Source organism: Cygnus atratus, chromosome 20, assembly GCF_013377495.2.
Source record: "Cygnus atratus isolate AKBS03 ecotype Queensland, Australia chromosome 20, CAtr_DNAZoo_HiC_assembly, whole genome shotgun sequence".
In the NCBI taxonomy this organism is placed as follows: domain Eukaryota; kingdom Metazoa; phylum Chordata; class Aves; order Anseriformes; family Anatidae; genus Cygnus; species Cygnus atratus.
The window spans coordinates 5,010,818-5,033,870 of NC_066381.1; the positions used below are offsets into that span (position 1 = coordinate 5,010,818).

The window sequence follows — 23,053 nt, forward strand, 5'->3', positions numbered from 1 at the left end:
GGGGCGCGCGCAGGGGGGCGGGGCCCAAACCCCGGGTTTCGCCTGGTTTTGGCGTTTTTCCTTTTTTTTTTCCCTTTTTTTTCCTTTTTTTCTTTCTTTCCTTTTTTTCTTTCTCTCCCTTTCTTTCCTTTTCCCTTTTTCCCCCTTTTTCTTTTTCCCTTTTTTCCCTTTTTCCCCCCTTTCCCCCCTTTTCCCCCCCTTTTTTCCCTTTTTCCCCCTTTTCCCCCTTTTTTCCCTCATTTCTTTTCCCTTTTTTCCCCCTTCCTTTCCTTATTTTTTCCCTTTTTTCTTTTCTTTCCCTTTTTTCCCTTGTTCCCTTTTTTATTATTATTTTCTTTCCCTTTTTTGCCTTTTCCCCTTTGTTTTTCCTTTTTTTTTCTTTTTTCTTTCTTTTTTTTTTTGGCAGGGTTTGGGCTGTGCTAGTGGTGTCGCAATGGGGTGGGCTCGGTGCAATGAATACACCTTTAGCAATGTGTAGGGTGCAGGGAAAACCCTCCTGGGGGACCTCTCCTCCGCTAAAGGCCACCGCCGGTCCTTGGCATTTGTGCCCAGCTGCTGCGGGGACACCGTGGGGACATTGCAGGGACATCGTGGGGACACCACAGGGACACCGCGGGATCGCGCTGCCCTGTCCTGCAGCTGCGCAGGGCGTGGGGGCGATTTGCAGACCGGGGGCGAGGCGACTACCGCTGCCCTTCCAGAAACCCCAGGACCTGGAACTCTCCCGACCCCACAGAAGCCCCAGGGGCTCCCACCACCCTCGGGCTGTTCCTTCCCCAGGCTCCCTGGGGTGAGCCCAGGCGCTGACTCGCACCAGGGGGAGATTTTCCCACCCACGGCCAATGCAGACCAGGCACAGGAACGCTTCCCCCTCCCAAAACCCCCGCCGCATGACGGGGCCAGGACAGGCAGCGAGGCTTCAGTGGGAGCCAGGAGGCCACAGAGGGAGGCAGAGGCCAGGCACGAGGCAGGCAGAAATCCCATTTATCTTGATCACTGCTCCCCCTCAGCCCAGGGTCACCCTCGGTGTCCCCTCCGGTCCCGGCCGGTGGCAGGGCTCAGAGGCGTGCGGCCGGCTGGTCGTAGACGTGGTGGGTGGTGTAGCGCCGCACGGACGCCACCTCCGGCTTGAAGATGCCGCCGCGGCCGCAGGGGTCGGAGCTGGGGGACACGGGCATGGGGTTAGGGACACGGGGTGCAGGCATCACCCTCCCCCTCGTGTGCCCCCCAGACTCACCCGCAGAAGGCCAGCATGGCCACCATGCCGGCCAGCAGGACGGCGAGGAGGATGGAGAGGATGGAGGTGATGGCGATCATGTCGGCGCTGCGCTTGCCGCCTGCACCAGGGCCGCTCGGGGGCTGCTGGGCTGGGGGAGAGAGCGGGGTGTGGGGGGCGGCACCTCGCTGGGTGCCCACGGCAGTGCCCTGCCTCAGTTTCCCGCCCGGTACCTGTCTTCAGTTCGATGGGCTTCGACCACTTCGTCTCAGCCACGGGCTCGAAGCCGTTCAGGGCGAGGAACTTCACCCTGGCGGAAGAGGGCAGGTTGCAGGATGCGGCCGGCACGCACGAGGACCATGTCCCCCCCACATCCTCCCCAGTACCAGGCTCACTTGTAGGTCCCGGGGCTGGGCAGGGGGCCGTTACAGGTGGGTCTGGACGTGTCTTTGGCACAGCTGGTCTCACTGCCCACGCGCAGCACCGTGATCTCCTTGGGGTCTTTGGGGCAGGGGTAGTTGAGGAGGGTGGCGTTGAGCGTCAGGTAGGCGGAGGTGTTGGCGGGGAAGCTCTGGAAAGCCCACTCGGGCATCCCCGGCTGCACGCTGTTGGTGAAGCTCACGGAGGCTGCGGGGACGAGGGATGGCGGTGAGGGGGGGACGCTGGGACCCCCCCCCCCATGTCCCCACCGCCACACCTACCCGCGGCGTCGGCCACCACCAGCCAGATGCTGGTGGTTGTTTGCATCGTGCTGTTGTCGAAGGCGCAGCGGGGCTGTTCCAGCACGAAGGTGCTGCCGGTGATCCGGCCGCCCAGGTTCCACTGGGTGAGGGTCGGCTCGTACGTGAGCTCCTCTGCGATCAGAACGCGATGAGACCGGAGCCCCCGGCCCCGGCCGGACCAGGGGTTGGTGGCTCAGGGCAGCACCAGGGGGTTTGGCGCAGAGGGAGCTGCCGGGGGGGATCCCGGCTGTGTGGCCCCCACACCTCCCAGCTCTGCCCCACCACTCATTTTGGGTTCAAATGCAGCAAGTTTCATGAAAAGACGCAGCAAAGACCCTCAGCGCCACCACCCGTGGAGAAACAGCACAGCCCAGGGAGACCCCAGAGGCCGCTGTGCCGTGCTGCAGGACCCAGCTGGGTGACACCGGCGAGGGTCCCAAAGCGGGGATGTCACCCAGAACGGGGGGTGTCCTGCACCTCCTGCAGCACCCGTGCTCTGGGCTGGGTCCCCGTGTCCTCGCAGAGGGGACACCCACGAGCAGGGACATCAACCCCCCTCCCCCCCAGCCCATTTCAGGGGGTGGACACGCGGTGAAGCCCCCGCAGGGCCCCCACTCACGCAGGCCGTGGGCCGTGGCCAGCAGCAGGAGGAGCAGCGGGAGCATGGTGCCAGCGCCTGGGTGCCGAGGGCCGAGTGCGGGCGGCGGGTGGGGGACGCGCGGGTTGTCCCCGCGGGACCCGCCTGCGGCCTCCAGCCTCCCACATTCCTGCGCCGACCGCGGCCCCGCGGCAAACAGGTCGGGCCCGTTTCCCCGGGGAGCATTTGCTACGCCTGGGCGCCCGCCGGGAGGCGCGCAGAGAACGGTCACGCTCGTAGCAGGGGTGTGCCGCAGCCCGCACCCCAGGGTGGGACCCGCCTCGACCCCCAGCTGCAGCGTCCCCACCAGGGACCCCCGCTTTTGGGGGCCGGTACCCCCCTTTCTCCTTCGTGTCGTGGCTGCCTGGTGAACAAAGCGCCGCGCTGGCCGCGGAAGGCCGGGCGGCGTCCCGGCGAGGAAGGACGAGGAGGGGAGGCCGTACTATGAGTTTACTCGGCAGCGCACGGACCGCGAGGCCACGGGGCAGAGCAGCTCTTCGCCGACCTGCAGCACCCGCAGCAGGGGGGCTGGGGCAGGGCGGGAGAGATGTGGTGGGTCCTGTAGGACCGCTGGGTGAAGGCAGTCCCGAAATCCCGGCCGCACAGGAGTCTCCACACCTCGGCGCTGCAGGGAGACGAGCGGAGGCATCAAGCAGGGTCCCCACAGCTCTGCTGGCCCCCTCCCCGGACTGACCACCCCTAAGGGACCAAACCCCACAGAAACCACCCCGTTCTCCTTTAAAACCCCAAATTTAATTAAAAGAAAAGGTCTTCAAGTCTTAAAATCCTCTCTGCTCCCTCTCTTTGCCTTTGGAGCCGAGGAGGGGATGCTCTCCCAGGACCCCACGGACGCATCCCCCTGAGCAGGGCCCCGCTCAGCCCTCATACCCCATGGCACCGAGCGCTGCCACGGCCAGCCCGGCGCTGAGGCTGGCCAGGATGGAGGCGATGACGACCACGTCGCTGCTGCGGCGCACAGGCATGGGGTCAACGGTGCTCAGGCTGCGGGCTGGAGGGGCACGGGGTGAGGGACGCAAGGGGAGGATGGGGGGCACCCAGGAATAGGGTGAGCAGGAGAGCTTGGGAACCTCTTCTCCCCTCTGGGGTTTGGGGTGGTGGCACAGAGGCGATGCCGCACCCCAGGGGATGCAGGGGGAAGGCGATGCTGCACCAGCCCCGCTCCCACCGGTACCTCTCCGCAGGAGGATGGGGTCGGACCACCTCGTCTCCGCTTTGGGGCCGTGGCAGTCCATCACCAGGAACTTCACCCTGTAGGACGGGCACCACCAGCACAACACAAGCCCTGGGATACCCAGCGGTCCTTGGGGATGGGGAATTCCCCGGGGTTCCCGACCCACCAGCCTCACCTGTACGGCCCCGGGGAGGGCAGGGGCCCGTTGCAGGCTGCCTGGCCATGCTGGCCCCCGCACGCCGTGTCCCCACCGACCCGCAGGACAGCCGGGCCAGGTGCCGAGCAGGCGTAGGCAGCTGCCGCCGTCTCCAGCGTCATGTAGGCGTGGGCGGTGGGCAGCCCCTCGTAGAGGGGCACGTCGGCGCGGGACGGGGGGTTTCTGAAGGTGGCCGAGGCTGTGCGGCACAGACGGAGGGGTGAGCGGCCACAAGCCAGGGCAAGGGTCCCCGACGTTCCCCGCTGCATCGAGTGCTCACCATTGGCGAAAGCCACCACCAGCCAGACGGCATCAGAGGTGTTGGCGAGCCGGTCGAAGACACAGCAGGGTCTCTCCAGCACGAAGGTGGTGGCCGTCACCTTCCCCAGCAGGGCCCCGGGGGGCACGCGGGGCATGTAGGGCAGCAGGGCTGGGGGCACAGCCATGAGCGGCTGCCGGTTGCACGGGGACCCCAGCTCATGGCTGCACCGGGGTCACCAAGTGCTGGTGCCAGCACAGCAGGACCCATGGGGGTCACCCCAGTGGGATGACAGCAACATAGAGCCCCCCTAAAACCACAAACAGCCCCATAACCCCCCTCCCCAGCACAAAAACCCATGGGGAAGCCACCCCGCAGCCCCCGTGTCCCCCCTGAGGATTCACCCAGGCCAGCGGCTGCGCCCATCCCAGCCAGCACCAGCAGCACCCGCGGCAGCTCCATGGCGGTGTCTGTGCTGTGCCGGCCGCGCTGCCTCGCTCCGTCCCACTGCCGAGGGGCTGATCAGCCCTGGGTGCCCCCCCTGAGCCCGGCCCTCCCAGCCCCGCATTCCTGCAATGGCTCCACCAGCACAGCCAGACCCCGGGGGGCAGAGATGGACAGGGCCCCTCCCAGGTCACCACGGGTCCAAAAAACACCCAGGAGCCATCAAACCCCAGGAACAACGCACTAGGGATACGGGCACCAGGCTGGGCTCTGAGAGGGGAAACTGAGGCACAGAGGCAGCACTGGAGGAGTGTTTGAAGGGCAAGCCAACGGGACTGGGAGGCTTTGGTGGGGCTGCTGGGGAACATGGGTGAGTGGTCCTGCTCTCCCGCTCACCCCAGCAGTGCCTGGACCCCACGGGTGCCCTGTGCCCACCTTGGCACCCAGAGCCACGCTGGTTTGGCACACAGCTGGCCTTGCCCCACAGCTACGGAAGCACCTGGAGCCATCACACCCAAATCTTACCCAAAACCCAAAGCATTCCAGTCCCACCCAGCACAGAGGGCGGGGAGGCAGCTGTGCTGCCATGTCCCCATCCTCACCCTTCACTCGTGTCAGGGCTGGGCCATCAGCCCCCTTCTCCCTTGGGAACAGCCCCCCCCAGGCTCCCCAGCCCTTGGGACGGGGCCAGGGAGCTGTGCCAAGGCTTCGAGCCCCCACCGGCTGCTCTCCAGGCAGCTGGGCTGAGTGCGCTTCGTGCGCTGTTTGCCAAGGGCTGTGGCTGCCGTTCCTGCGTGGGAAAGGATTTCCCCCTCCCTCCCTCCCAAAGGGGCTGTGGCTTCTCCTTCAGATTAAGTGGAAATGGGACATCCGGAGATTACAGGGGCAGGCTGGGGAGCGCAGAACCTGGCACAGCTGCGGGCACCCTCCCGGCTCAGCAGCCCCCAACACGTTCCCCATGCCAGAGCTGGGGAAACTGAGGCATGGCAAAGGCAAGAGCCCCCTCCCCAGGGTGAAACCCCAACTCCTGGGGGGGATGCCAAGCTCGCACCCTCAGCACGCATCTGGGTGACGCAGCACAGGGACACTGAGTCACGGTTTCAGGTGCCCGTCCCTGCCCCACGGCCACGGGGTCAGCATAGTTGTGGGGTCAAGGCTGAGCTAAGAATAACCAGCGTGGTGCAAAGGAGGCAGCGGCAGTGGGAGGGGAGGAACCCACACCACAGGGCTCCAGGGGCCCCTCATCCACCTGGGCCCCAGCCCTGGAGCAGCCCAGGGGCAGGGAGGCTGCAGCTGATTCAGGCACAGGAGCATCTGCTGCAGGGAGGGCTCCAGCCACACTCTGCAGGAAATTCTTGCTTTGCACAGGGCCAGAGCAATTTTCATTTCAATTCTGTTTTGTTTGCTGGGACAACATGATCCGGGGATAGAAAGCTGAGGTCTGAGCTAGAAACCTCGTTTCACAAGCAGGGTGGGAGAAGAACAAACACAACCCATTTCTGTGCAGCTCAGAACAGACACGTACCTGCTGCTTCCGAGGAGCTCCTGTTTCCACAGCATCCCCAACTTAGCTGCATTCGCGAGCTCTCTCCCCAAAGCCTTTAGCAGAGGGTGGTGGCTGGTGAGGAGAGGGTTAACCAAGGGGATACAAACACCACCAGACAGCAGGGAGAGCTCTCCATAGCTCCAGGAGCCCTTTCATTTTCATATTGATGTGACAGAAGGAGGCCCCAGCAGGAGGAACATCACTGCTTGCATCAGCCAAAGGGCCACGATGCTCACAGCCCCGCACGCTGGGGAGCAGAGTGGCACAGGGACCTGTCACCACCCCATGGCACCAGCACTCCCTGCAGCAGCCACCTCCCACACAGGCTCCCCTGGGCACAAAAACCCCAGCAGGTGGCTGCAGAGCTAAGGAGCAGCCCCCAAACTGCCGCTGCTGCTTCCTTTGGAGGACACGGGGAGCCAGGGGGTGACAAGCTGCACGCCTGGGATCAGCACCTGGTGTCCTGCCCCTGCAGGGAGCCGCGTTCTTCCAGCAGAGCTGAGCTTTCCCTCCTTTCTCCCGGCTGGATCGAGCATCCCCAGCTGCAGCGAGCAGGCTGGTCCCTGGGGGAGGGACGCAGACGGGGAGGCAGCCCAAGCCGTGAGGCAGGGCGAAGGCAAAGCAGCGACTCTCCCTGGAAGTGAGGTGTTTATTACAACCAAGCAGAGATACAGGCATCAGCTACAGGGGCAGGAGGGAGGGGGCTTTGCTCCAAGAGGTGCCTCAGACAAGGAGGTGCAGTGTACAGGAGGCTCTCCTTTCCTTCCCAGGTGGTCTCTTGGAGAGCAAGGTGCTCCCCTGTCCCCCCAGGCATCACCAGGGCTGGGGTCCCTGGGGTCCCACCTTCCCAAGGGGGTCTGTCACCTCACCACCGCTCCTGCGGCCGGTCCTGGCTTCAGCCACCAACCCCTACCTGGAGATGCAATCGCGTTTTCTACGACACTAGCCTTCCCTCCAGAAAAAGGAGACTGCACAGAGCAGGCAGGAGTCCTGCGTTACAGTGTTATTGCTTAGTGTGACAGGCAGTCAGACGTAGGAACTTAAGGCAACAGGAATAAGTGCACTGGGTGGGCTCCCAGGCTGGGGGCCCGGAGATGTGCACAGCACAGCCGCCCCCCAACCCCAGCTCATTTTCTCAGGCAGTCCTCAGTGACGCCCTGGGCGGCCAGCTCTGCCAGCACATTGTCCAGGTAGTTGGGGTCAGGGTAGCCGTGGCCGCTCAGGTTTGTGTCCATCTCCGTCTTGTGGTGGATCTCATTCCACACCACTGTATTGCTCTCACCAGTGGTGCTGGAGGTGCCCACTGTGAAAATCAGGCGTCGCTTCCAGGCCACCTTCAGGAGCTCCAGGACCTGGATGGGGAAGGAGAAAAAAAAGGAAAAACACAAATCAAGACTGTCCTTCAGCAGCTAAAGCCACAAAAGCTGCTTGCCAGAAGCTTAACAGCCTAAATCCCTGTCCCAGATGGGAAGAACGATTCCCTGCACTTTGAAAAACACTGGCACAAGCTGAGGCGAACAGGTCCACCCACAGGAAGCAGGGATGGGAGGAGCCAGCAGGCAGACCTTCCCAGCTCAGCAGCTGCAAGTGCAAACCCTTGTAAGAGCAGAGCCCAAGACAGGCCAGGAGGGTTTTCCCAAATCACAGGGGCTTTTGTTTCATAAAGGGTTGCATTTGGGGAATGTCTTTGCTTCTTCACAACTTTGACTGTAAAGATCTTTATAGAAAGAGGGGCTACAAATGCACGGGCAGACTCCAAGAACAGGGGGGTTAGCATCACATAAACAACTCCTAAAGCAAACATCATGCAAATCCACCAACACAGGGCCCCAAAAGACAACCTGAGAAGAGCCACGTTGTCACGGCACAATACCTTACCTTTCTGCCTTTCTCGTTGTCCGGTAGGTAACAATAGCGAGGAAAGCCTCTTGCTGTGTAAGGCATCCCAGGGTTGGGGTGCTCGGGGCCCTGCAATAGATAAGACACATTTGGCACGCTTTCATCTTCGTAAGTGATCCCTCAGCAGCAGGATTTAGGATAAGCAGGAGGATTTGACATAGGCTCATCTCAGTCCAGCTCTTCCATGTAAAAGGAAGAAGGTGCTGCTGATTGTAATTGCCTTGTTCCTCCAGGATGTGCCAATATCTGGCGGGCACAACCCCAAACCACACGGTATGATGATGCCCTCGGAAGAACACGTGCACCTTAGGCAGGCTGCTCCGCGCTGGGCTGCACCTGCCGACGAGCACGCTGTGCTCACCTGAATGCCTCTGCTGATGTGGTACACGATCTGGATTGTCCCACAGTCCTTGTGGCCAGGGAGGGACTGGGGGAAAGTGGAGACCTCCATCTTCCCTTTGGGCTGAGTACCGGTTTTCTCTCCGTAGATGGTCTTACAGGAGGGGCACTGCAGGCTGCCGTCCTGCAGGGAGAGAAGCAGGCATCAGAGCTCCACAGCTGCATCGCCTGGACACGGGGCGCACAGACCTGGTGGTGCTGGGCCAGCTCAGTACCTTGTTCCCGTTAGAGTACATGGCCAGCACGCAGAGCATGTGGAAGGAGTGCTGGCAGCTCGTCAGGCGTCCGACCATCTCCGGCTTGATTGTGCTGCTTTCGCACGCGTCGCCGTAGCCTGAGGGGGAGGCCAGCTTCTCCATGCAGATGATGCAGTCCTGGAGCCCAAGACAGAAGGAGAGAGCCACCATGTAGCGCGAGCACAGGCCGTCACAGTGACTGACCCACCAAGGAAGCACCCGGGGATGCTTCAGGAAGATGTGCCCTCACCTTCAACCCTTCTCTTTAAGGTTTATCTTTAAGGTTTAAAGGCACCGGCAGGTCTCGTCTGGGCAGTACCACCCCACTGCTGCCTCCCTGACAGCACAGGATGAGAGCCTGCCAGGGGCAAGCAGGAACTGGGTATGGTTTTGTCCTGCTCCTCTACAGAGCAGCTCCAGCACAGGGTTCAGTCTGCAGTTTTGATCTCTATGATCACAGAGAGGAGGCCGAAGTCCCTGCTCCACCCCACACCCCGCAGCCAGCTCCAAGAGGAGCAGGGAGGCGCTGTCAGGGTTACCTGTTCAACCCACACGGTGCTTCCTTTGTCACAGTCCCCTGGTGAGGGCCAGCCACCAGTTACCTCGTGTGGGCTTCAGGGAACCCCAAGGCCTCTCTACCGAGTGTCAGTGGTGCCAGTGCAAGCAGCAGCACCCAGCACAGGGGGTGGCCAGGGCGATCCTCAGGCACCACCTTAGTTTTCACAACGCCTCCGGAAAGAGGCCTCTGGGCAAGCCAGACTTTTTTTTTTTGTTTTACCATCTTCTCTTCTTCCTCCCCTCTCACCTCATCAGCAGGAGTGCCCTTCAGCTCCTCCAGGTACTTCCTCACCACCGCTTCTGGCTCAGTCAGCGTCGCTGCACAGAGGGGGGAGAGAAGACAGCAGAAGTCAGACACCCCACGAGGCACGGGCAGGGTGAGCTAAAAGAAGGGGGAGAAGCAAGTAACTGGCCAGGACGCCAAGGAGAAAGGTACGGGTTAGAGGGGGGGGGGGGGGGAAAAAAGGCTGCTGCAACTGATCCACACAAGCCCCACAAAGGCCTCCTCCCTGACAGCAGGGCCAGGGCTGTGAGCTGCAGATGGGAGAACCCAGCAGGCTGAGCCCCCGCTCGCTCCCAGGATCCCTGCAGGAGGGCAGGAAACGCCCCGCAGCCGGGGGTGTTTGTGCCCTGAGCTGCACACCGGGGGGCCAGCTGTAGCTGCTGCGCTCTGGGTGTCCCCAGGCACCCCAGTCGATGCCAGCCAGGTCCCAGCAGGGCTTTGTGCAGCTATGATCAAGCTCAGAGACACGTCTCAGTGGGAAAGAGCACCATGTCGTGTGTCGGTAGTGGAGAAGAGATTCCCACCTCACCCAGCTGACACGGGACCTTCTTACACCATGGGTGAGACACAGCCAAACCCTGCAGCTGGCACATAAGGAAAATCCCGGCACATCAGGAGAAACCCAGCCACACTCTAAGCGTTGGACCTTATTTTGGGTACAGCAGGATGAGCCTTGCATCCTTCACACAAGACAGGGGCTTTTCTCCTGAGCTTTCACATACTTAAATCCAGCAAGGCACAGCACAAGTCACGCAAAACACATCAGCTTTATAACAGGTGCCCTACTTGCAGTAAAGGACACGGACATTTTCACATTTCCCTAAATACAGCCCCGATCCCGCCCACCCGAGCACAGCCCATCTCCCAGGGCAGCGTTCTGCTTCTCAGAGCAGGCCGGGCAGATGCCCCATCCCCTCGTTACAGGATTAAGCAAACATCACGAGATCCTGAGCTGGGTAGGGCCGGGAGCTCAGCCGTCACCTCAGCTCCCCGCCAGGTTTCGCTGCAGCCCGAGCACCTCGCACACCTGCACAGCGCCCAGCTGCAGCTCCTTACCCGGCCCCAGGCCCATCACGGCAGCAGCCAGGCTCTTCCACCAGCCTGCAAAGGGAAGCATGTGCACGAGCGAGGCCACGGCTCCACCTGGCAGGAGGCAAGAAGACCTGTCACTCGCCATGGGGGCTGCTCACCCTGCCTGCTCTGCTCCAGACCCGCTGCTGGGGGAGAGCGGGGAGAAGCAGCACAGCGGCGAAGGCGCTGGTGAAGGTCGTTCTCTGTCCCGGGCAGCTCGGGGAGCAAGGTGGATGCTGACAAAGGCTGGGAAGCCCCAAGCAGCAGTGCCCAGCTCCCTGGGGTCATGAGGGAGCTGTACTCCAGCATTTCCCCGGTGATCTCTGCTCTTGAACGCAGCTCCCACTGCCTGTGCTTCAGCACGGAGACGTACTCCCAGCCGCCACGCTCACAGGCGGGCAGCATCAGTGCGTCTGGCACAGTATTCGTCTGGCACAGTATTACCACATGCAACAGCTGGGCATCAGTCCTGTGCGTGTACCTGCACACCCACAGCCCACCCCATCAGCTTATTTTTCCCTAAGGAAGACAGAGGGATCGCAAACATCGCCTCTGCAGGTGGAAGAGCTGTGCGTGAACAGACAGCCCGACTGGAGCCAGCACCATCTTCCTGAGCTGTTCTGCCACCCCAAAAAATAAAGCAATCTCCACCACCAGCAGGAAAGGGTGGGTGCTATTCTCCAGATAACCACTTTTCACGGTGCCAGCGTGGTGAAGGAAAGGACTGCTCACATGCCACCGCTGCCGTTAAGCAGGCAGAGACCTGGATGGCCCAGACCCTGCATCAGGCAGGAGCCCTGTGCTCCCCTGACGGCCAGCTCCATGCTGCTAGCTGCAGAGGTGGGTGAGATGCAAGCAAGGAGCACACCTTCTCACTGCAGACCAGCTAGCTGCAGGGCAGCAGAGGAGCGAGGCAGAAAGCTAACGTGGGTGGAAAGTCATTTAGCTAAGGAAGCCTGATAAACGGGGCGCTGGACTCCCTTCAAGGAGCGCGCAGTCATTAAGACGTGCTATTTTCAGAAGGGAATTCCTGGCCATCCTGAAACACTCGTTTTCTGGCAGCACGAGCAGGCCAGAGGCACGACCAAGCACACAGAACAAGAAAACAAGCCCACAATGTGAAAGGATGCTCCCCGAGAGCTGGCGCCAGGCAGGAGATGCGTGATGTCTCAGGGGCTGTGAGATCACTGTCCTGGAGACCCTCAGCCAGGAGGGTGGTAACAGGATACAACAGCCATTAAGCCAATCACGGGAACTTGGAAACAAGGGTTTTCCACCTCAGGGACGTGCCAAGATCCCCTAAAAAAGGATTTCCAAGAACTGCCACAAGAAGAGCAGGAGACAAACAGGAGCCTGGGCAAGCCCCTGTTTTCCAGCGCCCGGGCCAGGAGAGCAGCAGCGCCAGGAACTGCTCCAAGGCCGCCTCAGCAGACCTCCTGGAGAACCCCCTTTGCTCGCCTCGCCACTTCCGAAGGTGACAAGTCCCCAAATCCTCTCTGCCAGGCCCTTGCTCAGGTGCAGTGGATGAAAAGGTGGCAGCAGGAACAAGCCACACGGGGATGCCGTGGGTCTGAGCCCAGCTCACTGCCTGCCGTGCCTGCAGCCTCCCAGCCGAGCTCCCCGTGATGTCCCTGCTCCAGGTAACAAACACCAGGTGGTGCTTCTCACGCGTGGCAGTTGGAGCCAGGCTCTGGTTTCTAAGTGAAGGAAACCTTCACCATCACAGGGCATACAGAGGCTTCAGCTTCTGCTCGGCTGGTTGTGAAGAAGACCGTGTGAACAGGGCTTGCTGCTACCCACAACTCCTTCCACTTCCCCAAGCGCCGCTCACAACCACCGTGTCTTCGTTCGCAAGGATTTCCTGCTGCCCACCAGACCCTCCTCCAGCCGGCCGGTTCCTCGGGTGGCTCTTTTTGAGGCAACCTCCCTTCTCCTCTCCTCTGGCCGTGGGCTGGAGGAGAACGCCAAGAAGATGCGCAGACGAGGCAGTGAAGACAGCAAGGGCAGAGAGCAGGGGGTGTTAAACCAGCAGCAGTGCCCGGCGCCTGGCAGAACGCCCCGGCTCACCTGCTCGACAGATTTGATCAGCTTTGGGGCAATTCACCTTGGCCAGGAGGGCAGAGGATGCTCCCTCTCTGCAGCCCCGACCATGCATTGCTCTCCCTGTTGAACTCCCTTCCTCCAGAGCAGCTCAGAGATACAAAACAGGCCACGTTCATCCAAAAATGAATCAAGAAAAGGTGACAAAAGTCATGGCACAGAGCTGGGCAGAGTTCTTGCAGTTTGTGGGGTGCAGCAGGGGTTTGGGGCAAAGCAAGTGGCATCAGCCCCTCACCAACAGGGATGAGCACAGAACTGGGGCAACCCTACAGTCCTCAGCCATCATCAGATCTATGCCTGATGGGTTTGTGGTGTCACATCCCTGATGAGGGTACAGAAAGCACCCCGCTCCCGTCCCTTGGTTGGGATAACGTTCTGGTGCGCTTCGATCCACCGCGGATCTTAGCGAGGCAGACCTGGGGACACCGGGCGCTCCTGAAAAACCCATCCCCAGCTGCGACCGCTCGAGTGCCCGGCCCTACAGAAGCAGCTCAATGCCGATAACCGTTTTCATCAGGGGAGCTCAGCCCACGCAGCCGTGCCCCGAGGAGCAGTGTGTCCGGCCGGCCACCTCCCAGCTGCACAGGGGGCCAGAAGGCGGCCGGCAGCCGCGGCACGCTTCTGCGCCAACATCGCTTCCGTGCCGGGCCCTTTGTGCTGCAGGAACGTCTGCCTCCAGCCCTTTGTTCTTGCCATCCCCTGGGACCAAAGCCCCACAGTTTGCAGGATTCAGCAGGGGACTGAAGAGGCGATGCAGAACTGACCGGCGCTGTTTACGGCCAGCTGGCCTCACGCTGCACCGTGGAGCTGTTGGGGATGTGGGGGAATGCCTGCCCTTCCTTCGGTTACAGGGAGAAGAACAACGATTTTCCTTAACGCTTCCCCTTCCCCCCTGTAGATAATAAGCTGCTTGCTGAACCAAGGGCTTTCCACGGGCAGCATTTAACAGATGCGTTTTGAAGCCTTGCTCAGCAACCAAACGCCTGCAGCAGGAACGCCTCCTGCTGTACCCCCAGGAGCCATCCAGGTGCAGCACAGGGTTTGATTCCCCCTGCGGGCCAGGCAGGTTGTTCCTAGCTAACGCCAGGGACCAGCACCCAACCCTGACCACATCTGCCCTCCATCCCCTGGACGGGCAAGGGCTCCACCTACTGGCCTCAACCTCAAGGGCAAGGGGAGATTTGGTGTTAAAAAAGAAAGGTTTCTCCCCTTTTAGCAGTTCAGGAAAGCCAAACGACCAGGCCACTCTGGCCGTGACACGGAGCAGCCCCGTTATCGCAGCCTGCCTCCCTCCAGGAGGCCCGGCACTGGATGTGCCATCGGTGGCAGCAGGACAAGGACACGCAGGGACCAACGTGCCAGCACTGACAGCGTGGGGACAGCGGGTTTCCCACACCCGCAGCACAGCGCTCACCCACACCACAGACATCACCGCCAGAGCAGCAACACCATTATCGAGCCCTGGCTAATTAGCGCCTTTGTTGAGCATAAGCCAGGTATTCAGAAAGCTGCCTGCAATGCTATCAACACCGCCTCAGCCCACACGCGGCCAGGCCGGCGTGCAGGCACAGGCTCACCGCGGGGGGTGTTTGGGGTGTTCAAAGCACCCAGGTCCGCGGGCGCCTCTGCGGGGCCAAGCCACAGACCCCCTGCACCAGCCCTGCAGGACTCTGCCGCAGCAGGACTGACTTTGAGGTTTGGTACGGTGCCACAGCAAAGGCTGGGCAGGGGGGTGTCGGTGGGGTGAACGCGCCCGTGCTCCTGCTACAGCCAAGAGCAAGGGCTGGGGGCCTGCTGGAGGCAGCCAGAAGGGGCTGGGCAGGGGCACACTGCACCCACCGCCAGGTATTTTGGTGCCAGCCGCTTGTAGTCGGCATACCAACGTGCCTGCACCTGGGTGCGCAGCTCTCGCTTGAGCTCCTAACAACAGAGAAGTCTGGAAGAGAGGAGACGCAGGAATTCTGGCCACACGATGGGCCCCCATCTCTGCCTGTTACAGCTCCAGGGTCTGTAAAGAGACAGAACAGCCTGACCACAAGTCAGGCTCATCACTGGCGCTGCAGCACAGCGCTCCTTAGCCAGGAGGGCACAGACAGAGCTCGCTCCCGGGTGGCACCAAGACCCTGCTCATGCAGGCATCTCGCACTCAGCACCCTGCAGGACCAGCCTTCCTGCCCCCAAGGGCAGTCCTGCTTTCTAGAAGACGACCTAGAAACTAAAACAGGAAAGCTCCCTCTCCTCAGTGCTGGAAGTGGCAGAGCTGGCAACGCACCTCCTCTGCGGCACATCCTCAGCAGGACGGGGGCCAAATCCTGCCGGCTGGAGGGAAGGAGCCACACGGTGCCCCCAGCACCCACACTGCCCCTTCTGCACAGGTTCTCCACTCCCTGGGTTTCCGCTCCTCAGCCCAGAGGTTTCGCAGCCCCAGCAGGTGGCATTGGTGAGCTGCAGCAGGGCACTGGCACCAGCCCCACGCTGACACAGAGCACAGCTCCTGCTCAGTGAGCCCCATGGCCAAGGCTGGTGCTGGGCTGCACGAACACAGAGCTCAGCAGCCTCTGCCTGAGCGAGTCTGACCTCTGGCCAAGGTGCAGGCACTGTGCAAATGCCCCTGGTGCTGTGCCGAGCACCGAAGAGCCCACATCTCGTGCAGGAAGATGTGCTGCTGGGCTGGCAGGCCAGCTCCGTGACATCCCCTCTGCTGGCAGGGGGCTTCAGGAGACCAGGACCGCGTGTTTGTGGCCTCACCTTGCCATAAAGGCAGCCAGCTTCGCGTCACGGACCTCCAGCAGCTCCCTTCCCATGCGGCTGTCCCTGGTGCACAGCCCTCACCCTGTCACACCAACACTGAAGGATTTTTGGTACCCCAGCAGCCAGCCCCCAAGACACAGTCCCCATGCAGCCCCTCCACCACAACCTCCACTCAGTTCTTCTCCTTCACCTCCCTTCTCCTCATTGCTGCTTCTCCCACCACCCCTTTTCTCCTCCCCCCTCACACATCCTACTCCACACTTGCTCTCCCTCCTTCCTGCCGCTTGCATCTCCTCCCCCCAGCTCTGCCCATGATGAATTTCTATGAGATGCCTCCCTCCACATTTAATTTCTGGTCCTCCTCGCCCCCTTCCTACCTCCTTTGGAGGACTTTGCACCTTGCGTCAAGCCTCCTCCCTGCACTGACTCCAAGGAACACCAAGGAACCGAGACAGCCAGGTGCCTCCTCTCCTCCACCACAAGGCTCCTCCTGTCCAGGAGCAGGGACAAAGGTCCTGCCCCGCAGGTGGCTGCGCCTGGCAGGGAGCTGGGGTGACCTGGTCCCTCCTGCCCGAGGCAGGCGGGGAAGACAAACCCAGCCCAAGGCAGCCTCAAGTCCCCTGCGTGACTCAGGGGCTGCTCGCCTGGGAGATCCTCCTCTGCTCACCTCGTGACTCAGCGGTGACGAGCCAGACCTTCTGGCTCACCGGCAGCCCTTCTCTTGAGACAGCGCATGGATAAATGCTGTCCTCGAGGGTTCCTCGGCTCCCAGACTCGTCCCAGCAGTGAGTCAGGGAAAGTCCTGGTACGTGGACAGCCAGGGCTCCCCGGGAGAGCTCAGAGGGACGCCGGGGAGATCGCAGAGATCTGACATGCACAGAGAACAGCCAGGCAGCTCTAGTGACTGATGGAAACAAGCAGAGCTTCCAGGGTCTACTTCATCATCTTATTTTACAGCCTGGCAGAGACCAAACAGGCCAGAGAAACGCCCTGCTTCTTCCCTCGGTGGGATGAACATCCCCAGTCAGTCGGAAGAGCCGAGAGGGTTGAGGGGAGAGACAAGAGGAAAGGAGGGAGGCAGAACAAGTGCAGAGAGATAAAGAGAAGGAGATGGAAGCAAATATCAGAGTTTGAGCAGGAACTACCTTTCTTGGACACTTTCCTCCCCTCCTTAACTGAGCTGTGTTTTTTAGTGGCTTTATGGGTGCTGGCAGCTTGCGGCACACAGGTGAGGTGCACGGGGAGTCCAGCGGCTGACATCAGAATAGCCGTCATGCCTACAGCGGGTACGAGATCAACATGCAGGAAGGAAACAACGGGGAAACACATTAAAAAAGACTTCAATCTTTCAAATTAAAAAGATAAAAACAAAACAAAACCCAAGCCCTTGATTCAGAGAACATAAAACACCCGAGAGGCAAAGGGGTTGGAGTCACCGCAAGGACAGGATCCAGAGGACTTCAGCAAGGGGAGCTCGGGCAGCAAATTAAAACGGGGAAATGCAGGCACCCTCTAAGCTGGGGTTTGGACAGGACCTTCCTCTCTGCCTTGGCTTTAGGGCTCCTCGGGCGTTTCATGTCTGTCGTGGTGCAGAGTCCTCCAGCTCACCGAGCCCTGCGGGCAGCACTGCCCCGGGGATCTGCGGTTACCTGTAATCCCTACAGCTCCTGCTCAGCTACTCCCCCGTAAAGCAGAGTGTTTCAAGGGCATCGCACCAAACTAATCCCCAGAGAGCAGCCTGAGGGCCTGCAAAGCCTGCAGCTGCCCTGGGCCGGGCACAGGCTGGAGCTGCCCACCTTGGACCCTGCCGAAGGAGCCCCGTCCAACTGGGCTCCGTTTTCTGCTGGACCCCATGCACAGCTCAAGCCCGAGACTTCTCTCCCTCCCAGCCAGCACCGAGAAGCGCTGCATTCACCGGATGCAGTTGGTGAAAGCTAATGAATCATTAAAAAGGACAGCCATTCCCTGAAGGTAGAACTGGCACGCAGAGAGCCACAGGGCTGGTGATGCTGATCTAGCGCGATGTTTGCCCGTGAAATACAGGCCAGTCACAAGGCATAACACTCGCAGGGTGGCGCACTGCTCTTAAACATACGTTCCAGGGAACGCCTGCTTCAGTTTTTCCAGGAAGAGACCTCCCCCTGCCGCAGCTATCAGCACAGCCAAAAAATAATTCAGAGATGCAGACTGACAGCAGGCAACCTGAAAGCCCAGCTTACCTCTTAGAGCAGCCTGTGCAAAACCACCTCCTAATACTATGGACGTTCTTGCCAGCATCCCCAGCTGCCTATGCAGCAGCTCATGGCCAAAACCAAAGTTACCAAGGCTTTTCAAGCCTATATTCTACTGGGCTGGGAAAAGATAGAAAAGCAAATGCGTTTATTCAGGACAAAATGAGGAGCCTTGCCCACACATGACTAAAAATGGAGTTATGACAGGAAGCAGCCAGCTTTGTGCGAGTGTTAACTAGTTGTGTGTTTCAGGCAGAAACTAGTGTTAAGAACCCACACCCCGTAACTCACAATCCTCTGTGCAAAACCAAAGTAAGTGCCCCAGGCAGAGCCACCCCCTGCAGCCCCGACTGCGTCCTGCACCGGCTTCACGCGAGCTCCGAGCGCAAGCCCCACCCCACGAACTGCCCAAGTCCTTTCTCGACCCAGGAGCTGGATGCTTTTAGTACAGCTCTCATGTAAGGCCCAAAGACTTCCAGAGAGACGGAAAGGACTTCACAAGATTGGGTACGGGGCAGAGATGAAGCAGTTTGCCCAGGGTTACCCAAGGACCATTGGCAGAGCTGGTTTGGCCAGCAGACCGGGTTGCTCCATGACACATCGCCCAAGCACGCGCCTCCTGGTCTGAGGGAAGCTGCAGACAGCAAGAAGCCAGTCCTTCACAGCACCGAGAGCTCCTCTCCGGACCGGCACCAAGGCAACAGGCATCGGACACATGTAATTGTGCCAGAAATTACGGGGGAAGGAAAGCAGGGCAGGAAAACAACAAGCAGGAGAGTTAAAGATGCACAAGCAGCAGGTGAAGCAGTTGTTTGAGCAATTCCAGCCCCTGCCTGCTGATTACGAGGCCTGTGATTCAGCACCAAGGAGAAAACACCTCCCTCCAAGAGCTCCTGGCAAGTCTGGCGCCAGAAGATCAGGAACACAAGCTTGGAAGAGTCTCCTCACAGCACATCCACGTGCTTCCCGAGGGAAGCAGGTAACACCACACCACGCAGCACCTTTGAGGAGCTAGATTAACGTGCAGTGCCCTGCTCCCTGGGAGCACCTTTGGAAGGTGCAAACACCAAGCGAGTAACCATCACCCCGGCAGCACCACACTGCTCTCAGCAGGTCCAGCCGAGGAGAGCCCCCAAATTCGGGGCAAGACAGCATGAGCATCGGGTGAACAGCATGAACAGCAGCTGAACAGCAGATCCGCAAGATTCAGTCAAAACAACCTCCTGCAAGTCTCGAACTCCAGACCAGAGGACTGCTGCCTGCTCTCGGCCCCGCTAAGCCAGCAGTCCTGCATCGCTTCCGGGAAGCCTGGAGCAACAGCCCAGTGTTCCCATAACAAATGGGAGCGAACAAAGCTGAGTGCCTGAAGCCCAGCGACTGCACCCAAGCTGCCACCCCCTGCACACCAGGCAGGGACTTTGGTCTTTGGGAGCCTCACCCCAGCAGGGCCATAAAGCGCCGTGCCCCGGCCTGGGGCAGGAGGAAGGGGTGAGGTGAGGCTGCCTCCAGCACCCGCTCCCCAGCGCTGACCGCACAGACCGACATCTGCAGAGCAAGCCCAAAGACTGGCGGGGGTTATGGCCACCTCCACGCAGCTGGCTGACACGCAAATGCAAGACGAGAGCTCTCTGCTGAGGAGATCGATACCAGCTTGCTGGTGTAACGTGCAGAGCCCATAAAAAACAGACACAGAAGGAGAGGTTGGAAGACTGACTTCAGACTCCACGTCAGAGGACAAGATGTCTCCTTCAGAAGTTAGACTGAGGGAAGAAGACAAGGCACAGAACCTCGGAGTTCAGTTGCCTGCTAACGCGGCCCTTCCCATCCCCTGAGGAACTTATCTAAAGTTGCCTGTCAGCACCATGAGTCACTGCAAAGGAAATAAACATTTATTTCAGGAGCTCTCTCACTTCGTGAGTTGAGGGCATCTACAACGCCGTGCATGCATACAGGCAGGTCAAGCGTGGGACCAGGACAGCTACCCCCTGCCAAGCATCCTCCTGAAACCAGCAAAAAAAAAAAAGGTCATTTTCTGCTTTTACCTCCTGCTGCCTTCAGAGAGGCGCAGTGAATCATCTCCTTCTGCAGCTTCCAATCAAGAGAGCATTCAGAAAGGGGCTGTTCCCGCTCTTCTGGCTCATCTCACCACCCAGCAGTGATTCTTCCTTTAGAGCACTAATACAATATTGGAAGTCTCAGCATCCAGCAAGCCTCCCACCAGTCTGGTGACAAGAGTCACCAGCGAGGGATCCCCCCGCATCCAAGCCTTACAGGGGAGCGCGCCTTCACGCAGAGTGCCGGAGACACACCACACCTGCAGGCTGATTCTCCACTTCTGACCCGCGGACAGTTTGAATTCAGCAGCCACAGACATCAGTGGAGCTGGGTCAGGAGCAAGTTCGGCCCTGGATGAAGTCCCCCTTGAAGACACAAGGGCCACACTGCAACAAAATAAGCTCACCCAGACCGAGCCTTAGATGCCTTTGTGTTCCTGCAAGAGCTCCTGCTGCTCGCCGGCCGCCCCTGGAGCTCACAAAAATATTCATTAATATGTTCAGACTTTCCATTGACCACTGGTCTCTTCCCCGCCAGCACTGCAGAGGCAGGGAGGAGAGGCAAAGAGCCTTGCAAAGCATGCTTTGGCACCTCATCTGTTCCTGCCCGTGTGCAATAGGCGCACACACACACACCTGCCTCTTCTCTCTTCCTCAAAGCATTTATTTGGCTGCAAGTGCAGCGTCAGCAAGGAGTCGGTAGGACTCCTTGGGGTGGAATTATTTCTGCTGCAGCTATGACAACGTCCGCCGGCTTTTCTTAGCCTCCCATGAAGTCAGGCGCTTTCGTAATATCCTGTACCGAAGCTGAGCACGGGGAAAGCACCCTTACATAACGCCGTGAGCCTCAACCAGGCTCTTACTCACACATCCAGCCCTACGTGCCCCTGCAGTCACCGTTCTGGCTGCTGAGCTGTATTTACAGACCTCAGACTCGTGTGTGCTTTGTTCCAGCTCGAGATTTCAGCAGGTGGAAGGAAGGGCAGAGCTCGCCTTCAAATAACCTGATGTCTCAGAGAGAAGCACTGAGAATTTGCACAATTATACCCAAAGTTTCTATGGTGAGTATATCCCCAAACATCCCAGCTCTAGGAACCATGTTAGTGAGAAACCGTGTTAATAAGAAACACTCAGCTTAATTTAACACAAAGCTCACTTCCAGCCTTTTGTCTCCCAATCCTAGAAGGGACTCCATACGAGCACCCAGTCCCCCAGGCAGCCACGAGGCACACCCGAACTAGGTTGTTCCCCCCAGATTTCATCCAGCTGAGCCTTAAACACCAACACCATGGTTTAGCAGTCTGCTGAGACCTCTCCTCTGGCATTTCTCTGTACTAGCACAATTTGGGGGGTGGGGGGAGACACGTTTCCACGCACACCTTGAAGCAAGAAGGTAACAAAGTCAAGACAAAGCCTGATTTTACATGGAAGTTTAAACCAGCTTCACGATTTCTGGGCTCGGGAGTTGTGCTGCTGGAAGGTGTGGGGCTGCAGAGTTATGAATTCCTCACCCAACACCCCAGGCACCCATCGCACAAAGCCCACTTCCTTCAGACCAGCAGGACTGCCCAGCTCCCGGTTATCCAGAGCTGCCTCCTGCACTCAGACACATCTGGAGCGCGTCAGTACAATTCAGGGGGTTTGCTTCTGCTTCAACCAAGAACCAAAGCTGCTGAGAAGCACCTCAGGATGGAGACCGAAGGCTGTAAGACGTGCGGAATAAAACCCTTCTCGGGTCACACCTGGGACCTCCCTCTCCCCATGTCACCAGAGCCTGCCCTTCATCACCACCAATGCTGAAGAACACAGCTGTGCAGCAGGACTGGGGGAAGAAGGGAGGCCCAGCCCGCACATCACAGAATAACCCCAAGAATAAGCATTGCCAAGACCATCCCCCAGATTTGAAATATGAACAAAACAGCACTTCCCAGAAGAGGTCCTAGAAGCAGAGAGCAGAGCACAGAAGGGGAGGAGATGTGCCTGAAGACCCAGCCAACAAAAATCCCAGTAAAATTTGGCCTTGTTACCACAACCTCACTGCTTGCTGTTTACCATAATCATTCCCAGACATTTATTTTCCTTTCACTCGCTAATTAACTCACCCAGATCTTCCCTCTGCTTCTACTCCATTTTAAAGACAGACACAAATTCAGATTTTTCTCCTCCCTTGCAGCTCCGACATCTGTTACACCTGGCAGGGAGCAACCCAGGGCTGATCAGAGCCATGCCCAACAGGCTCAGACCCGAAGGAGATGCTGTCCCTGGGGGCAGGTGATGCACTGAGCCCTCAGCCCTGCTGCAACTCAGCACACCTCATGGGGGGCTGCAGATCCGAGGAAGAACTGTTCTTGTCCTTTGCATCCCCAGCCTCCAACAAGAGCAGAGCCGATTACCAGCTTCACCTTCTCATTCTGGTTTAAATGGTGCCAAGTGGGTGATTCCACCGAGCTCTTCTGCAGCCTTTTAGGTCTAAAGGTGGCACTACAGAAGGACTGTGCATGTTCACCTCTTCCAAGTGAGCAGGAAGACTTGCACATCCAGAACAAGGTCATGGTTAACAGTATTAACGCAGCCTGGATTCAGCAGGGCTCTCCAGTTCTTTGCTGTGTTTACCTTTATGTGATTAAGGAACTAATTACACAGCCAGTGCTAATAGCCGGGGGATGAAATCAAGCTTTCATAAGCAAGGTGAGCCCTGCTCAGGTCATCCATCTAGGCAAGGTCTGAGCTCGGCCCTGCACCTCATTGCCACAAAGATCGATCTGCCGACAGGGAGATGGACTGCGTGCTGCCTGCTTGGTGTTAGGGACCTGCGAGGCGCAGTCTCCACGGTGGTTTTAGCACTGGATGACCAGAAACAGCAGTCCCAGGGGATTGTTTTGAGGCAGGGCAGAGCCTGGCACCTAGAAGGGCACCAGCTGCCACCACCTTGGCTAGAAAGAGCTGGTGGCCACTTTGTCCGAGGGAGAGCCCAACTGCCTCTGCGTGCTCAGGAGCAGAGCTCAGCACCCAGGGAGCTACTAACCTGAACAGACCGTGCTTGGACAGAGGAGAGAGAGGGTTAATAGATATTCAGGGGGTTAATAGATACTCCGTTGTGTCCGAAATGGGTACAGCAGCCCCCAGAAAATGCCACACGCCAGGTCTCTTCCGCTCACCTACCCCAGGTTACTGGGTTAGGACAGTTTCAAGCGCACACGTGGTCTTTGTATGGGGAAGACACCAGCTCCCAGCAGGACACCCGGCTCCTCAGGCACCC

General features: G+C 59.4%; 3 protein-coding genes across 5 annotated transcripts in view; all 3 read right to left on the reverse strand.

Moving 5' to 3' along the window:
• Nucleotides 1–1,024: 1,024 nt before the first annotated feature.
• On the reverse strand, nt 1,025–2,603 carry LOC118254168 (uroplakin-3b-like protein 1). The gene is given in 6 exon segments (XM_035559197.1): nt 1,025–1,161; nt 1,238–1,367; nt 1,450–1,526; nt 1,603–1,843; nt 1,918–2,070; nt 2,558–2,603. Coding segments are annotated over 6 exon segments (750 nt in total). The 3' UTR covers nt 1,025–1,058.
• Nucleotides 2,604–3,450: 847 nt separating this feature from the next.
• Nucleotides 3,451–4,409, reverse strand: LOC118254080 (uroplakin-3b-like). The gene is made up of 4 exons (XM_035559061.1): nt 4,244–4,409; nt 3,943–4,162; nt 3,768–3,844; nt 3,451–3,584 (listed from the first exon to the last, which is right to left on the reverse strand). Exons 1-4 carry the CDS (start codon nt 4,407–4,409, stop codon nt 3,451–3,453), a joined length of 597 nt encoding a protein of 198 aa, XP_035414954.1.
• Nucleotides 4,410–7,200: 2,791 nt separating this feature from the next.
• The window catches only part of DTX2 (deltex E3 ubiquitin ligase 2), a 34,030-nt gene continuing 18,177 nt past the window's right edge, over nt 7,201–23,053 (reverse strand). Inside the window, exons 6-12 of one of the 3 annotated variants that reach the window (XM_035559147.2) lie at nt 16,655–16,786; nt 10,644–10,730; nt 9,552–9,622; nt 8,726–8,884; nt 8,473–8,634; nt 8,091–8,180; nt 7,201–7,564 (exon numbers count right to left, since the gene is read on the reverse strand). In XM_035559147.2, the coding sequence (XP_035415040.1) occupies nt 7,340–7,564; nt 8,091–8,180; nt 8,473–8,634; nt 8,726–8,884; nt 9,552–9,622; nt 10,644–10,730; nt 16,655–16,786 (926 nt within the window). In that variant the 3' untranslated portion in view covers nt 7,201–7,339. The remainder of the gene's footprint in view (nt 7,565–8,090; nt 8,181–8,472; nt 8,635–8,725; nt 8,885–9,551; nt 9,623–10,643; nt 10,731–16,654; nt 16,787–23,053) is intronic. The other 2 variants (XM_035559148.2, XM_035559149.2) reach the window with 2 other exon arrangements.

Coding starts and splice junctions, on each gene's coding strand:
- LOC118254080 (XM_035559061.1), bottom strand. CDS start 4,409: ATGGCTGTGCCCCCAGCCCTGCTGCCCTACATGCCCCGCGTGCCCCCC. Junction 3,845..3,942: donor CCCTCCCCGGGGCCGTACAG/GTGAGGCTGGTG, acceptor CCCGTCCTACAG/GGTGAAGTTCCTGGTGATGG. Junction 3,585..3,767: donor CCCCATCCTCCTGCGGAGAG/GTACCGGTGGGA, acceptor GTGCCCCTCCAG/CCCGCAGCCTGAGCACCGTT.